Source organism: Bacillus rossius, chromosome 1, assembly GCF_032445375.1.
Source record: "Bacillus rossius redtenbacheri isolate Brsri chromosome 1, Brsri_v3, whole genome shotgun sequence".
NCBI classification, from domain to species: Eukaryota; Metazoa; Arthropoda; class Insecta; order Phasmatodea; family Bacillidae; genus Bacillus; species Bacillus rossius.
Genome location: NC_086330.1, coordinates 328178062 through 328196811, shown reverse-complemented (window position 1 = coordinate 328196811; position 18750 = coordinate 328178062). Strand labels below are relative to the sequence as shown.

At 36.0% G+C, this 18750-nt stretch overlaps 1 protein-coding gene across 1 annotated transcript in view; it reads left to right on the top strand.

The window, feature by feature from the left end:
• Positions 1-18750, top strand: part of LOC134528054 (dynein axonemal heavy chain 1-like) — a 257114-nt gene that overhangs the window by 111343 nt on the left and 127021 nt on the right. The window contains exons 9-10 of the mRNA XM_063361270.1: positions 3074-3279; positions 4750-4912. Coding sequence (XP_063217340.1) covers positions 3074-3279; positions 4750-4912 — 369 coding nt within the window. The remainder of the gene's footprint in view (positions 1-3073; positions 3280-4749; positions 4913-18750) is intronic.

Sequence of the window (18750 nt, the reverse complement as noted above, 5' to 3'; positions counted from 1 at the left end):
AGTACGCATGCGATAATCTATTTCAAACTTTTAGGTTAAGTTTAAATCAATTGCTTGAATACTCTCTCATTCATATTTCGTCTGTCAATAATAGATGCTTAGTGTTTATCAATGTAAAAAAAAAAACACCATACACAGTGACAAACATTAACCCAAGTAACATAAATGTATAACAAATTTGTCTGATATTTATTTACCTGTCAGCTAAAAGGTTTTATGACACAAATTTGTAATATTTAGTACTATAATCCTACAAAATCGTACGTTACAATTTTAAATTTGTTAATATTTATAAAACAATATTTGTCAAAATGTAAACTTGTCGGATAATTTCCTGTCACTTTTTACCTGTAAAATAGTAACGTCTATGAAAAATGTTTTTTAGTTGACGAGTATTAAATGGGGATAACAATTCGGCGTGAAACCAAAATGGTGTGTGTACATTTTTACGCGCGTATGAATGCATATGCACTTCTTTTCGATTTAAGACACTGAAATATTTTGAAATTTTCTGTAACAAACATTATTTATATAAATACTAAATATTCTTATAAATATAAATATTTTTATAAAATTAATTATTCAATGGAGTAAAATAATCGAGATGAATTTAATTATTAACAAAAATCAATAAGTATGCTAAAAGTTTATTTTAAAATATTAATTTTGATTATTTATTAATAATAAAGTAATCGTTTATAAAGCAAATAAATTATACATACGGGAACACAATCTCTCTTATATAAATAAAATTCAAATGTTAATAAACACAGTTTCTATCACTAATATTCACAATAAATAAATTTTAAAACGATATGGACCAGTATTCAAAATATCAATCACTAAAATTCTGAACGCGACTCACACGTAGTTCTAAACCTACCACTAGAATTCGCTACCAGAGCAGCTACGGTGACTATCGAATCTTTCGATTTGCAGAGCGAAAGGTTAAACTGTATCTATACTGGAACATCTCCGATGGAAAAGAAAAGACCTGAACAAATACTGAACTACAACTTGAGCCTGATTTTTGACAAGGAATTTCATTAAAATACTGCCCACCTTGTTAAAATTCATTATAAAGTAACACTATATAGTTTAATCTCACGGTATATGACTATAAATGATTAAGTTTTAAAGGATAATTGTACTATTATAAAGTTTTATTACCTATGTGAATTCATGGCAATTATTTTCCTGTAAAAAGTAATTAATTTAATATTACTTTAAGTAAAAATAAAGTATGGAGGCCTACCTAGTATGAACTAATCAATCCATTGGACTAAGCTATGTATTTATAGCTACATAATATTATAGCAATACTATAAATGATTAAAATGTACACATGTATATTTGCTCAAAGCGGAATTTATACAATCCAGTAACTGTAATTCAAAAATGTAAACATTTTTTCCAACCCTGAGTATTGAACCACATTCCTTTAGCTAATTAACCGCTCAATACACCCACTGCTCTAAGAAGTCTAACAAAAGATAGTAAGGAGAATATGTATATATCTGTTGTAATATCAGTATTCTTATGTGTTTTTAAAACTTTAAATTACATTCAATTATGACTATTTTTTGTAACCAAATATATTGCATGGTAGTTTCACTATCATGATGTTACATTTGGCACACAAATACTTTTGGTATGTCCCCTAATTTTTATGAAAGTGGCTATATGTGGGTTTTATGTTCATAAACGTAGGTCCGCCATTTTCCTGTGAAAATTTCGTTGCGTGGTTCGCACGCATCGTATAAATTCACTCTCATCATTTTTCCATAACGGGCCTAAAGAAGAATAACTTCAAATTCTGGACGCTTTCTATACAGCAATATGATATGCCCACGCCAGAGGCTTCTCCCATGCAGTTGGCGTCCGCCTGCAAGAGAAGCCATTGCTTTATGGTTCCACGCACGGGGCAGATCGAAAGCAATTCAACAGCGAAATGCATGCCCTCCCCGTACTTCCTAGGTAAAGAATTGGGGGACCCACCGACGAGACAGTATGTTGGCAATATCTCGGCCATCCACTCGTCAACTTGTGTGCTCCGAGCGACCAGAACAGCCTGCAGGGAAGCGCAAAACGAGCAACTAAAGCATTTCTCACATAGCCTGTTGATAAGGAGGCGTTTAGTTCAAAACTTGTGGGGGTTGTGGGAAAACACTGAGTTTTATACCCTCGCGGTGTTTTAGAGAAAAGACCTAACAGAAAAAGCATGGCATTAGTTTTAAGATGTCATTTTGTCAGGTATATAGGCGTATTGTATTATAATTCATATAGTATTTCATAATGTCGTATAGTAGTATAACATTATATTATTTATATTAATTTTTGGGGGATGTTTTGAAATATTTAAGATTAAATATTACATAAACTATATACAGGCAATGGGAATTAACAATAACTAATTGACCAAATGTCAAAAGTAAAATTTATAAAATTTATTGGAAAACAAATTTGTAATGTATCTTTTAATCATCTGATTACCTTCTAAGATTTATAATTGAAACCCACAAATTTTTTTAGTTATTGAAATAACTTTTAAAGAAGCCCATTAAAATCTTGAAATGATCAATTACCTTTAGCCTGAAATTATCTGGAATATTCGGACACGGAAATTGATATATTCTTGTTTTCTTTGTCGTTAGGATCTTAAGTACCGGTACATCATCTTACTCACTCGACATGATGGCAAAATATGTCAAAACTTGAATAACCTTTTGGAAAATAAAAATTACAGTAATACATTGTATGTATTTTAATCCTGGCAGGCACGATTTGACAGTCAAATGTTGCCCGGTGTGTGACTGCTGTGTTGCTCAGATCATAGATATCGTCAAAAACTAGTGACTTTAAATGTTTTCGACTTGCCCCGTGTGCGGATGGCCTTATTTTGGCCGGGACATCCAGGATGCGTTTTCTCCCGCACCAAAAATGCTGTGATTTTTGGGCCCATAGTTGACTAGTTCATGAAATAAACTCGGCCAATCAAGAAATCGCAGACAATGCTACGTAGTTTAAACACACAACTAGTCGATATAAACTCGCGCATCTGGCAATGTTGCAGATATAGAGGTTCCCACCATAGACACGGTGCGCAACGCCAGTCTGATCGGGACGCTGTTGGAGGCGGGCAAGCGCGTGCTGTGCGTCGGCAAGACCGGCGCCGGCAAGACCGTCACCGTCACCTCCAAGCTGAGTCGGGGCATGGACAAGAAGACCGTGTGCGAGTTCCTCATCTTCTCTGCCAGGACCACCGCCAACCAGACGCAGGTATGCGGCCCGTCAGCGCTGTTGTCCATAAAACTGATAAGTGTTGTGGGCTTTTTTTTTTACTTATAATTGATTTCCTTAAATTGATCACTTTGAGATTAGGAAAGATCTCTGGTTGAGTGACCGGCCTGCTAGCCTTGACGGTGCTGTGTTTGTTTAGAACTCGGTCATTTGTTCATGGACTGCTCTACTGGAGAAAATACGTAATTCGCGGAAAAAAATTCTGTTCACTCATTAGACTGTAGTAAGGTATGCATGCGCTAATGTTGGCTTCTTTGTAATTTGCCTTTTTTGACAGGGCCATTCAGGATTTGCTTGCTTCCACACTGGATCGATGAGACTGGGTGTGCTGACAGTAGACGCGTACCTGAAATAACCCCAGCCAACCACGAAACACACATCGCTACAAAAATTTTAACATGCAGCTTGTCAGAAATTCTTTCCTCCAAAAATACGTCGCCAACGACCTTAATGCTAATTAGACAATTCAGTTGCTGTAGGTCTGTTATTGGTCTAGAACACCTTGGTGGTGTGTCAATACTACTGTGGCCCAATTGAAGAATTCGCAAGTACATACATGTGTTTGGAAGTGTATGGGTTTTTTGTATATACCCGGTCCCCCTCAGATACATGGTGAGTGCAAACCTTCCACTACCGCCCCGGTCCAAGTAACAGCAGCTGAGACACAGTGATTGGCCAGATATAAAGCCTCTTGCCAAGATGTCCCGGGTTCAATTCATGGGGTGTCTATCCTGGGTTGTTCGCAGGTGGGAAGCGAGACGAACTATGCCTTGAGTTAGTAAGTCTTCTCGGGTTATTCCCGTTTCCCCAGCCTAATCATTTGCCTTCCCATTGACCTCATCGTCTCTAATTGACCCCGACGTCAACAAAAAATGAAAGCTCTAACTATTCATAATTCCCTTGCAGTACACCCGGCTTCGTTCGTATGAGTAATGGTTTTCAAAAGATCGACTTTCCTTTAAATAACCACAAACACATTGATGTATCAAGACACGTAAATTTTAACTTTCATTTTTTTTATATATTTAAAATTCAAATTAACTTAACCACCACTGTATAAATATGATGGCAAATGCAGTCACATAAATACTGTGTTAAGATCCAAATTTTATGTCCACTTGCGCGTTATTTAAATAAGATGCATGAGGACATAATATGTATCATTTTACACTTGTGCACTACTTGCTGGCGCGACATGTTTATTAAGACTTATAATATAACCTGTACGCCAAGACTGCTATCTGTTAGTTTTTCTCAGGTTTTATATCTATATCTTATGGAACTATAACAATTTAGAAATATAATCTAGCCTATGTTCATCTAAAAAAAAAATTGTTTACAACAGTGGAAGAATTTTTGAACTCGGTCCAGCGCATTCTATTTCTGCAATAAGACCAACCTCGCAATCCCCGTCCCCTGGCTGTGCTCGAACCTGACCTTCTGACCCAGGACCTGATCGAGTCGAAGCTGGACCGCAGGCGCAAAGGCGTGCTGGGTCCGCCGGTCATGAGGAGGATGGTGCTGTTCGTGGACGACTTCAACATGCCGGCTCTCGAGGTGTTCGGGGCTCAGCCGCCCATAGAGCTCATCCGCCAGTGGATGGACTTCCGAGGTGAGTGGCTGGGACTGTTTCCGAATACCTAAGGAAGCAACATTTAACTAGAAGACCTCTTAAGGAGTGCCACTTTAAGAACATCAGCCAGTTTTTTTTACCTTCCGGACAGTCGAAAGGTCGAGTCTCTCGCGTCCATTTATGAATCCCTGTAGTCTCTGAGGGGTTTGTGGCGCTGTCTTTAAGTAAAAAAATGTAACGGTTGTCTGTTTATAGGTTAGTAAAATGCTGTTTACATTTTTTTCATGTCCATCACCTTCAAATGATCTCATTGAATGTGTAAATATTAAAAATTACCCTTGCATAGTTTGTAAAAAAAATTTAAACATAAATTTAACGACTGGAAAAATGTTTTTCTTTGTAGATACACGTGGTTGTGTTTGCTTAAAAGAATTGGGTACATCCTGACGTGGCTGTGGTCTCACTGAAATGAAGTCTTGAAATTGCAGTGTGTTTTGATTAAGGCTGCATAGGTAAAGGACACATATTGCCTTTTGGGAACAGTGTCGAGGTCGACGCTGCTGCTCTCTAACGGCGCTTCAGTCATGCGGTCGTCGGCGGGCCTCGCCCTTAGAGCTCCACGCTCGTCGTGACTCGAACCCAGCACCCGGCACGACTCGCACTCACGAGCAATGGGTAGGGACCTGCAAAATTCGCGGATTCATTCGGTGATAGGCTAGAATTCAAACACATATACCTCTTAGATAATTTTGCTATTGGCTTACTATTCATCTGGACGAATCTCAACCACTTATAAACCATCAACCAAAGAAGGATCGAATCACAGACAAACCAACTGAGACGACTTACAAGTCGGCAGCCAATGAACTTGTGTTATTTGCCCGAGTGTACAGGGTTATGTACAGTCTATCCCGAAGGCCATCGAAACCGCGAATTTTGCAGGTCTCTGGCAATGGGGTCGGAGTCCGACTCCTCGGAGGTCACTTTACCTCTAGCCTCTCTAGCCTCTCTGCGTGACCGAGTCGTGTGAAATCCTGTCTGGCCAATTGAAATTTCATTAATTTAATTAACGGATGCGGGATAACGCCACCAGTCCAGCGGTCCGATCGCTGTAATTTTTTTTAATGGAACATAAATACTCGTGTAAAATTACAAATATTTGTAAATTTATACATTTAAATGAAAACAACTGTAACAATACAAAATACTGCTCGCAGTAATACTGGGTTCGGATTCTTACCCGGGCATTTGTGCTTTGTTTTTTCCCAGTACTTCCAATAGTTAAAGTAATTTTTTAAACGTTCCCTGAATAGCTTCCCAGTATAAACTGCGCACATTTATAAGCATAATAAAACAAAGTAGTCAAATTATTGAATATTCGATTATTTTTTCCCATGGTTTAAAAGAATTGTGTTTGAATGACACATCAATTAAAATATAAAATTATGTGCCAATTTTCGTAAGAAAGACATCTCAAAATGTCCAGGAGACTGTAGGAAGTAAATAAATTAGTCACCACAACTTTCTTGGAAGCAAAGTCTTCCATTTACATGCTAGCTAACATCATTCACCAAAACATTAAATTCTCAGCAGCATATGCTAAGTATTTACAACGTGATAGAAGTATTGTGTCTCATGAAATGTTTTAAAAATATATCACATAAAATAAATATTTTTTTTTGTTTGAATGTTTTAAAATAAAACTGTATTTTTACCGTACGTAATTACGGGCTTCAACTTAATAGGTGTTTCATAACAACTTAATTTCGATATAATATGCACCAAACAACTGCATAGCACTCAATAAATGTGAAAAACATTCGTGTAGTTTGTACTTATGCAAGTACACACGCCCATGTCTTTGACACCTGGTTGAGACGGTCTACTGGAAGATTGCAATCGCTTTTCAGGACAGGGAATTTCGGTACGAATCTTTAACGGAACCGAGAATTTCCGGGACTTTCAGTACCATGTTTTTTATTATAAATGGTGCAGCAGTCGGTGATTGAAGTAGTAAAATTTTGTTTTGAACGTTTGGACAAGTTTTAGTGACCAAATGCAAAAATATAAATATTTATTGTTGCAATTTTTTATTGCAAAAAAGTATCTACTAACGTGAACAAATCACTTTATTCTCAGTCTTACCCTCAATTTTTAACTTTGGAAAGAAACCATTTAAACAAGCAAATTTCTTAACGCATAAAAAACACATAATTGTTAATTTAAAATAAAAATAATTAAATTTAATAATATTGGCAAAAGACAAATCATTATTTTGTATATATCTGTTAAGAGAAAGCACAATTAGTCAAAATTAAAATAAAACCAGTATTTTAAGCTTAATTAATTAAAACTTTAAATCCATTATGAAAAAAAATTACAATTGAAGTGCCAGCCAGTGAAAAAGTCATGTCGAGTCCCGAAAGTACCGGAAGAACCGGGACTCGATTTGAAATTCCTGGTTCGTTTCATATATGAAAAGTACTGGAAATTTCCGATATTGTTGGGACCGGTATTTGTATTTCCCATATCTGAACCCCGAAGCCCACGATGGCACCGATGTGACTCGTGTGGTCCGAGACGCGCTGACCTCGGCTGGCCAGGGAGGCAGAATATGGCCACTTATAAAACTGTGCGGTTGAGATATGCCAAAATAAAAATTTCCGTTTTAAGTATAAAGAAAACATAGATATTTTGGAAAATTTTTTGACAGTGTTAAATTATCTTGGCAGCAATGAAATAAGCATGGCTGTTACGATAACATGTGCAAACTTGTTCACGTGTGTATTTTTTTTAAAAATTGAAACTGAAGTTATTATTATCAACACTTACACTTTGCGGCTATGCAGTTTTTTTTTTTTAAGTTTTGAAACAAAAAAGTATGAAGCACGTTAACATAGTGTTTTGGTTGTTACGTATTGGAAAACATAATAATCTGAAACATTAATGGTAAATATTCCCAGCAACGAACGACTGAATATATATATATATATATATATATATATATATATATATATATATATCAAAGTAGCCGACATTTTCTCTCGAAAAGTGAAAGACATTTAAGTTTTCTATAGGATGCCGATTAATACCGCGCATATCCCGGATATCCAAAGAGGAAACACGAGAGCGTCAGCCGCAGCATTGAGTTGCGACTGTATGTCTTCCTTGCTCCTGAGGGGGGTGCTGACCTCGGCCTGACCCCGGCGGGGCCGGGAGGGACTGACCTTTGCTCGCGGCTGTCTCGCGGGGCGTGCCCCTGCGCGCGGTCACGACAGCCCGCAATCACTCCGCGCCAACAAGCAGCCCCGAGTGCGCACTCTGCGCCGAGTGCGCACTCAGCTGCTATTGAGTCTTCGCCGCACGACGCTCGACGACTCGGCACGCGTGAAACCGCTATCATCATGGGCGCAAATCTGTAGGATTTCCAGGGGGGGGCCGTGAATTCTGTGGTTTAAGAATTTTGCGCTAGAGGTCAACCGAAACAAGTCTTCTCTGGATGATAAGCTCGTATGTTATACACTTTATTTTTACGTGATATTAACAATAAAGCAGAGCAACATATGTTTTAGTAATTATTAATTAATGACTATAAGAAGTGATCTCTCAAACATGTTTGAATAATTTGCTAACCTAAATACATAAAATATCCATGAAAAAAACTATAAAAATATTATACGTGATTATAATGCAAATAGATAACACCCCACCCATATATTACCATTTTCCAAAAGTGTTTATTCTAATTTCAGATCTTGAAGCAAAATCTTTAGCTAATTCATGTAAACTAAGTTCATCCAAACGACTTTTGTGAACATGACACACAGTCACTGAGTTGAGACGGGTTTGAGTCGTGGTACTTCTTAACCGTGTCTTCAGACGCCTCAGAGCGCTGAAGCTGCGCTCAACTTCGCATGAAGAAGCTGGAATAACTAAGAGCAATTTCACCAGTGAAAACAGAATAAAATTTCACAAATGATGTATTTATGTTGCCGCTATAACAAGAAATACTAAAACAGAATAAAATAAATATTTAAGTGGGGCTCCCATACAACAGACATGATTTTTTTTGCCGTTTTTATAGATAATGGTACGGAACCCTTCGTGCGCGAGTTCGATTCGCACTTTGTCGGGTTTTTTTTATGCCACATCACATTATTACTGCGATTCAAGTGCTGTTCGTAAAATTCTTTGTTCACAGTGTTTGATGCGCCCTAAAAACCCAAAGCGCCAAAGCTAATAAACGGATCAACATAAAATTAACGATCGAATCATATTAAAACCCTTAAAGACTATTTTATTTAGTAAAGCCATCAACCAGGTAAAAAAGAAAAAATTTTAAAGACACAAATGTTAAATATCGGAGATAGAACTATGAAATTTATACTACAGCTAATTGAACCACATACATTTCTCGGCTTATATTTAGTATAATCAGTATTTTGGCAGTGAATTATTTATTTAAAATATGCCGCTTGATTAGTTATTAAAGAGACGCGTTTGCTTCCTTATTAAGTTAAATACGGATATGTAACGTTTAAATACTTCTTTCTCACTCTTACTTCTGTTTACTCGTGCAGTGTTGCAGTTATCAAATAAAAAATGTTATAAAGTGGTTATCGGCCATGAATTGTGAAAATTATCGTTTGATAATAAAAGGAGAGTGATTTTAAATTCCATATTGACGAGGAAAAAAATTATTCCCTGTATATTCACATGTAACGTACAGAGCAGCTAGCCTTACATAATGGAGATGAGCTAAAAAATTCCAGAAAATGGTATATAAGTTTCAGTTCGTAAATAAACTAAATTCTGCTATAATTACTGTTAAAGTATTAAGTTGTTTATTTACTGGAAAAAATAACGTTACATAATCACTTAAATAAAATATATTACCTAAATAATAGTCACTACTTATAAAACAATCAAGCTTACCAGGTGAGAATCGTATTCCGTTTTCCGTTTCTTCCGCGTCACGAACTTATCCATGTTGATGTTTGCCAAGAAAGCAGAAGACTGGCGCACACGAGAGCAAAACCACTTTAAAAACAGACTACTTGAAACCTATAATACTGTCGTTTCAGAGGACAAGGTAGTGTGCGTAACAATGGGGAGGAAATGCTAAAGGAACCCTACCCTAGCTTCGTCCTTTGGAATGAACGGTTTCTAGGAATTAAGGGTTTCAAAGTTCTCACTAGAAAACTCCATACCATGGCTTTCGCAGAAGGGGTAGGGGAAAATAACTACGGAACTCAAAGGTAGGAATATAAAGCATGTCAAAGTGTCTGTCGTCGTTGTAAATAATAATCTGATATATATGCTGTGTACACCATTAACTTTAAAATCACGAAGTGGGCCCCCCCAAGGAGGGGCCCATTAATTCCAGGGGGGGCCCGGGCCCCCCTGGCCCCCCCGGGATCTACGCCCATGGCTATCATCGTGCTTTTAAACGCACCGTAAACGCGTCGTAAATGCGATGCATACTTATAAATATATTATGTAAAAAAAAAAAGGTGCGTGCAATTACGTACGCGCATTAGAAGTTATACTTACTTATAATTGTATACTACTTAGTTTAATTTTGCATGCAAATAATTATTAGAAATAAAATAATAAAAGGACTTGAGAGATATTATAATTACAGCTGGTAAAATATTAATTCAATCACATTAAAAATATTTTATTAGCGAAATAATCAGTATACAATGTTGATATTAAACGCGTGTATGAAATTATTTAATTTAGCAAAAATAATCTAGATAAATTTTAATAATGAAAACCAATTAATATTCTGAATGATTTGTCTAATTTATAAATTTTTATGCAATAATTTATAATAAAAATACATTTTACATATTAGAACATAACCTCACCTTTATATATACTACGCTTGAAAAGTTTATAAACACAATTAATAAAATAATTTTTTTAATGATATGGACCTGTATTCAATATCAATTACTTAAATATATTATTTGCAAAGCACGTAAATAATTTTTATTTGTAGAAGCCTCTTTTTTCTGTTAATAGTGCGTTGCATTGTGCACGCGCATCGTAACAGTTCACTCTCATAATTTTTGAGGTTACACTTCTGTAGGTGCGTTATGAATAAATGATGAGAGTGAAATTTTAAGATGCGCACGCATCACTGTAACACAAAATTAACAGGTTGAAGCTGCCCGCTAAATCGCTCATTAAGTCTCGAAAAAAAGCTACCAATACAATAGAAATAGAACCTCTATTAGTCGCGCATGTTGGCACGCTCGTCGCCTCTGATCACTGTTTGCATATTTATAATATTAATCCACATGTGTCTAGTTTCTACATTCAAAACACGTGTTTTAGTTTCATACAAGTGTGAATTATATATATGCTAATAAATTATATTCAGTAGTGATTTAAATTGAATATTTTGATCAATATTATTTACAATTCGTAAATATTAGTAAAAAAATGTGCTTTATACTTTTTCAAGTGCTCCAATATAATTGAGATAAACTATCATTTTGTATTATTTATTGATATAAATTAAAATATTATTATTTAATATAATTAATACTAAATATTTTAATTTATTAATGTTAAATATTTATTATTGGTTATTTAATTTTTACAAAATAAAGAAATAAATTTAATAAAACATTTTATAAAAAAGTTGTGTTAAAAATAAAAATCGAACATCAAATTAAAATATTTATTTTTAATATTTATTATTAAATTGAATAAATGATAAATAATTATAAAAATAACTGAACAAATTTAATGAAAACTTTTAACAAAAATGAAAAGTGAATATTAAATTAAAAAATAATAAATATTTAAAAAATTAATAAACTCTAATTAAATTTTTGAAATTATTATTAAATTTATTTATTTTCTTTTAAAACATTAAATAATCAATAATAAGTATTTAAAAATAATAATCTAATAATATTTAGTACAAATTAAATCATATATATTTATTATTCACTAAATTTTATTTATTTAATTTTTAAAATTTAAACTGAACTTTATTGACTGTGTTGACTATCTTTTTCCAGCCCTTTTATCATTTTATTGTAATTAATTATTTGCATGCAATTAAGAACTATTTTTTAATGATGCCAAAGAAGTATAAATTCTCGCGCGCGTACATAAGTACACGCACCAATTTTTTTTCATAACGTGTCTAAAGAAGTATAACTTCGGAAATCTGTATGACAAATCTATTTTTTTAGTAGCAGCCGTTAATTTATTTCTAGGACTTTATAAAATTTAATTGAGCTGATTTAACACTAAATTTATTTTATTTCGCTTTTTGTCTTTGTGGCATTACACATAGTACCAATGTTGCACCTGTGACAGGTAAAAATATAGATAATAATATAGATAGATAACAACATATATTTTTAATTTTTTCATTGCTACAGAGTAATATATATATGTATATGTATATTGTAACTTGCTCTCGTGCTACTAATAAAAATAATGCCGAAGTGGCTGTAAAATAAATGGAAGTGTGTGAGCAAAAAGAGCTGAGTAAATAACAATTATAGCATCAGAGGGAACAACGAGAGGCCAGACAAACTAATTTACACTTTCCCCTAAAACAATTTGGGGGGGGGGGGGGAAGTATCATTATATGTTTTAAATAAATACTGCAAATATGTATATTAGCATACTTCGTTTATTAAAAAAAGGAATCTTCTTTAGTTATAACGTTACTCTAGATGCATAGCATCGTGGTAGAAAATAAAAAGGTTCTCATAGATATGTTAAGTAGCGCATTCACATATAATAACCATTATATTAATTTAGGTTAAACTAGAGCTGGCCCGCAAATTACCATGACAAGGCAAAATACTATGTTACAATAATAAAAATATCATTATAAATTTAACATTTAACAAAACAATACTAACTTTGTTTTAAACTTTTGCTGTCTTATGAACTTTTATATTAACAAAAAATTTACATTATTTCATTTGGTGTCCGAAATTACCATGCTGTCCGCCATTCACGTAAATTAAACTTTTCCGATGCTTTTAAAAGCACAGTAGATTCAGAAGCTTGAGGAGGGGGTCTTGCCACGGGAATAGGTTTGTGATACCGGCTACTCGGACGCTGTTACTTGGAAATTATTACGTGGATGGTGGTCCTTTGATCTTGGACTTGGATCCATATCCTAGACTCTTGAATTCTTAGATTCTTGGATACTTGGACTGTTGGACCCTGCCTGCAACAGAAATCCATTATTGCGAATAAGACCTGGTTGCAGACAGTCCCGAAAAACATTGGTCCAAAAGGCCTGAAAATTATGTGGGGGGGGGGGGTGGGGTGGGGGGGGGAATCTAGCAAAGAGAAAAAAACACTCATCAATGCAGGGTGGATGATGCTGTCACTCAGGGTGGCGTCGCGCATTGGATTCCCGACACACGCGACGCGATTTTTACGAAGAATTCCATCATTTAAAATAAATTAAATAAAACCAGAAAAAGAAAATTACTATAACATTTCGACTTTTAACTCTACTGGCTGGCTAAACAATTCTATCTAAATTAGGTAGTTCATCCCTCGTAGTCTGTTGACTACATAGTACAAGTTACGACGGTCTTCTTGGCAGAGACAAGTATCAACGATTAGGGTAGTACCAGCCAGAAAGGACCCCCGCGCAGAAGTGCCGGGGCGCGTGGAAGGTGTCTTAATTTAAAAAAAGGGTTCAGCCCTGGAACAAAGGTTGGGGGGGGGGGGGGGGGGGGCTGTACCAAAGGTACCCGAAGATGCCCGAAGGGCTAAGCAGGAAAAAAAAAAAAGCTCTCACCACGCGCTCACCAGTGTCGCGGGCGGACTAAGGTCGCAATCCCACCGCGACTGCTTCCAAAGTCAATTATGACAAGCTGTCTCTTATGGGAGGGATGAGTAGTGCGCTCTGGCGCCCAAGAGGAGAAACTGGCTGTAGGGTCACAGAAACGTCCGCTAGAGTGCACTGGGCGCATTCGCAACCAGCGGACAGAGCTAGTTTAGGGATTTTTGCCGCCACTAGAGCTCGCTGAGGGCTCTGTCAGACAAGAGCGTATGTCCTTGGAGAAAGCATGTACCCTGCGCGGGTTCACTGGAGGTCGATGCTACGGGTAGGAGTTCCCAAGAAACCATTGGGTGTGGAAGAGGGAAGGATGGGGGGGTCAAAACTTGCTGTCGCCTGGGAAAGGCGTCGTGTGGACCGTCCCGAGGCGTCGCCGCGGACTGTAATATGCTCCTCGACGTCTGCCAAACAGCTTACCTATGCTTGCCTCTGAGAAATGAAAGATTCTAGCGGTGGGCTTGGGGTAACGTTCGCTAGCACGAAAAGTCATACTGTTACAGGGAGAAAACGTGATTCAAACTGCGACTGAGATGCTGCGATAACCAATCGTTAGCAAACGTATCTAATTGGGTCTGCAAACAAGCGCATGTGCACTGGGTTGCACAAGATAACGTCGGAGAGTACAGTAATGTAATCAAAATTAAATGTATTTAAACATGCAACTTTATTTCGTTGGTTTCTTTCTGTAAAAATGTGTTATCTCCTGCAGCGACTCGAACAGAGTTGCCAAGGGAGATAGGGTGGGTTTTTATCTTGCGAAAAAAACTTTAACAGTTTCGTGTACAAGACGCTTTTATTGGTTATAACATAACACACGAGAAACATGCAAACTTGATATTTATACGTCGCCGTTTGTTTAAAAGAGATCTTTAGGCATACACTTTTACAATAAATGATGTGTACGTTCATTATTACTAAAAATATGTAATTTATTGTATTTTTTCAACAAGGACCTTAGTATAAATAATTTAATGAATTCGGTTTTGTTTCTTTTTTATTATTGGTACGTGTATGTTGCCACTCCCTTCATAAAACTAAAGTTTCTTTGAGCTATTACAACACACGTAGTTTTGCTGATCAGTGTGATACTGTTAATATTCTTGTTTAATCATTGCTCTCAAGTCTAAGATAGTCACATTTTATGAGATTAATAATAGCAGTCACATATAAAATATATTGTGTTACGGTACTATGTTGAGACACACATATAGAGAGATACAAAATTAGAGAGAAGGACAGAGAGATGCTTTGTATATGTTTACCAACTTCAAACGAAAAAAAGATTGAGGCATCGCAACGCATGCCAGGCATGAGCTAGTATTTTAAAAAATAAAATTACATAATTATTTTACAGAGACGTTGAAACTCCGGAGCGGTTTCCAGCGGAGAAGTGCTGACGGTATCTCCGGCGTGTTGCGAGGAACCAGAACTGACTGTCGAGAGCGATTACAGTTCGGGAACTCATCCAGGAAGCGCAGGCCTCCGACGAGGCGACTCTGCTGTCTGTTCAGATCCCGACGTGGAAGTTTGTGGAATAACTTACAGCGATCCACTTCCCAGCAAGCCGCCGCGCGAAGAGAGAGGGAAAGTTTCAATGAACCTCTCGGCAATTGGGGCAGACTCTCCGCCTACGTGGACACACACGCAGAGCTTCAGGAAAAGCAACGCGCGTTTTGAAAACTAATAAAGATATACAGATATACGAGTGGAGTCTTATTACAAAAGAAAATTTTAGAATTCGCTGAGGACCAATAAGTAGTTTTTTTTTTCCGAATTAAGTTTTTAAACTGTCTTTTTATAAGAATTAATATAGCTAAAAAGGAGTGTTTCCAGAGTAATTTTTAGGTCTTAAACAACTAGCGTAATTTTTAAAAGGACTTAAGAGCCTTGCATTACACTTTTATTTTAATTCCTCCGTCATATAATGTTACTGTCATCCCTCAAATCTCATAGTTGCCGTATGCACGACGAGAAGACTGCGCGCCAGTTCAGAGCCTTGCGCTTAGAGGCTATACCACCCTAGAAATACCAGCGTGTGTCACACTTATAATCCCGCCTCACTAACACACATACGTTCCTGACGAGACGGGTACTTAATACAAATTTTTCGTTTAGGTATTAAAATACATAAAGACAATCTAAATAACTTTTTGTCACCTCAAATAGCACTTTCTTTGGTTAACAGTCGAAATTCAATCGGAATTTGTATTGCTATTTAAATGTCACATTCTGTGTCATTTTTCAGTTGGCTAGGACTCTGAATTTCGTTTCGGGAATTTCAGTTATTGTATAAGTTTTTAATTAAATTCATTATCCTAGGAAGGCATAGGTATCTGCTTTTGTAAGGATATAGAAAACTACAAATTGCAGCAAGAATAATGTAAATGGTCAATCCTCTCTTGTGTCACCGAGCCTATTAAGATATTGAATGGAAAGTGTGACTGTGACGGTAAAATATATTTTCATCAAAGTTTTTGTTCTCTCTTCTCCGTGCCAACAGTCACGGTGTTCATTTTTCAATGCACAGCTCGAATTATTTCAATCTTTCTTACGTCACTTCAACTGTCATTTTAAAAATTTTGTTTTATTTCTCTACATTATAATTTTATCCTTTATTATTTTAATTGACACAGGAAAATTCTCAAACTGTTCTCAAACCAATTTATCGCGGTTTTTCAAAGAACTTATTTTTGAACAACTTTTGGCACAACCGGTAACTGATTATTAATTTCAATCACTTGGTCCATAAACAATTTCATATCAACTAGATGTTCCATGATAATCAACCTGAGTGCTTTTAAATTTTCGCATTTCCGCGTGCCTTTCTTCAAACCAAGTTTTTGACTGTTGACCGTTGTTTTCTACGACGTACACTCTATGCTCAATAAAAATAGTTTCCACAAATTCCAGAACATTGAAATATTTCCTGTGCATTTGCCTCCAAGCCATCAATTAACAACAGTTTTGAGTATTTCAGGAAACTGTTGTGGTAAATGGACAGTTCATTACATAACTTTCCCTAATCTAAACTGAATGGGTGGTCGTTCGCACCGTAATTATGTTCCTGCCATCATGCTTTATTTCTCGGTGTAACGAAGGGAAACTCCCTCTCCTTTACTAATTTCTACGTCAGAATTTCTCATCGTTAAAGGGAATCTCTGCAAGCCATTCATTTTAAAGAGGATGGTATGAGTTATACAAGTTGAATGTACATATCGTCTTCTACATTGCCGCATCCAGCTGTTACGTGCAGCTTTAGTGCTCCAACCATTTGTCTTGCCTTTGCGAAGTCGAGGCTGGTATAAAGTGCGTCTCAGATTCGGTATTAACTTGCGGGTTCAGAATGGGGAAAAGGTCCTGAAAAAGTCACCTATTGTGGAAAAGATGACTAAAGTCCCTAATAAATCTATAATACATTTTAGTCATTAAATTTATATCCTACATTAATTGTAAACTTCTAATTTGCCTTAAGATGTTAAATGTTTTGAGCTATATACTTAACTAAAACTCTTAACACTGACTGACTAACAGAAAACGCACAGATTAATCTAGAATCATGAAATTTTGCGTAGGAGTTACTTATATAACGTAGATGAGCATTAATAAAGGATTTTAGAACATTCATCTCTTAAGGGGATTAAAATGAAGATAAAAGTTTGTATGGAAATTTGACCATTTTTTAAGTTAGAAATAAGGAAATTGGTGTTTAGGATTCTGTTTATAAATAAAAGTTAATTGAATCAGCTTTTTTGGTAAGTCATCAGATATGATGATCAAATACTTTCCCATCGGGCACACGTTTATTAATATATACATTTTATGTAGGATGTAGTTTTTGCATTGCATTACTTCTCGTAACAAATTTTAAATAAGCAAGTGTTGTTTCCTAAGGCATATACTTGTACACCTACCTTATATATATTACGAAGTAGGAACTAGGTTCACAAGAAAATTAACTAATGTTAGTCTCTGCAGCGGTGTTGAGAGGTCAGATCACTCGCAATACAGGATTTTCCGTGGCGGACGTTTCCGTGAGATGATAATTTTTTAATCGACGCACTTCGGTTTCATCTTTCATTCATTCCTCCATTGCTCCATTATCATCCCTATGTCGTCGTTCATCGACTCCAGTGATCCCGATACTATCCCGTTTCAAGCCATTATTTTTTTATATTTACGTTAAACACTGTTCAACTTTTATATGCTTTGTGTAACTTAAATTTCACCAAATGAAAAAAAAATCCTTTTTGCATGATAAACTGCCAAGTTTTATTTTGAAGATTTTTTTGGATTGTTAAAATAAAGAGAATGATGTAGAATGCAGAACTTAAATTGTGTAGGTTTAAAGGCAATGTATTTGCCTATTTCATAAATGGTTTTTATTTCAGATGGATTGGTTTCAGTTACAATTTATTTCAGAATTAAATAGTTTTATTTTATTTTACCGAATCGTCTAAGTTTTGAGCTCTAATTAAGTTCTTCATTCACTCTTCAATCATTTATTTCAGTAGACATCCTGATGCTACCAGATCGCTTCTTATTACACTAAGGTGGTAAAAAAATTAAAGTAAAAGTTAATGTTTAATGAAGTGAAACTTCTTTGCGCCCGATGGGAGTAAAATTTCAAGGCCGAATTTTCATGCAACTTTTTCGTAGAAAAACTTAATTGGTTACGATATTGCCACTGCACAAAGCTTTTTTCGTGAAACATTATTTTTTTTTCCTGACCTAACTAATTACTAAGTGTATTTGGGAGGGGTCTCGGTAGGGAAGACTCTAAGTGCGTCTCAGGCCGAAGCCTATACGCAGAGGAAGCATGCATCATGTGCTAAGAGGGGATTGGCCAGCCATGGCAAAGTTTTAGCCATGACTAACTCCCCTTACTGACTATTATAAGTTAAAACTAGATAAGTTGGGCCCAGGTAAAACCTGCATGGACACAGGGAAAACCCTGGGTACTGACATATGGGATGCAAAATTACATGCATTAATTACAAGCAGGTTGGTTACAGGAAACAGAAGGATGGTTCTGGAA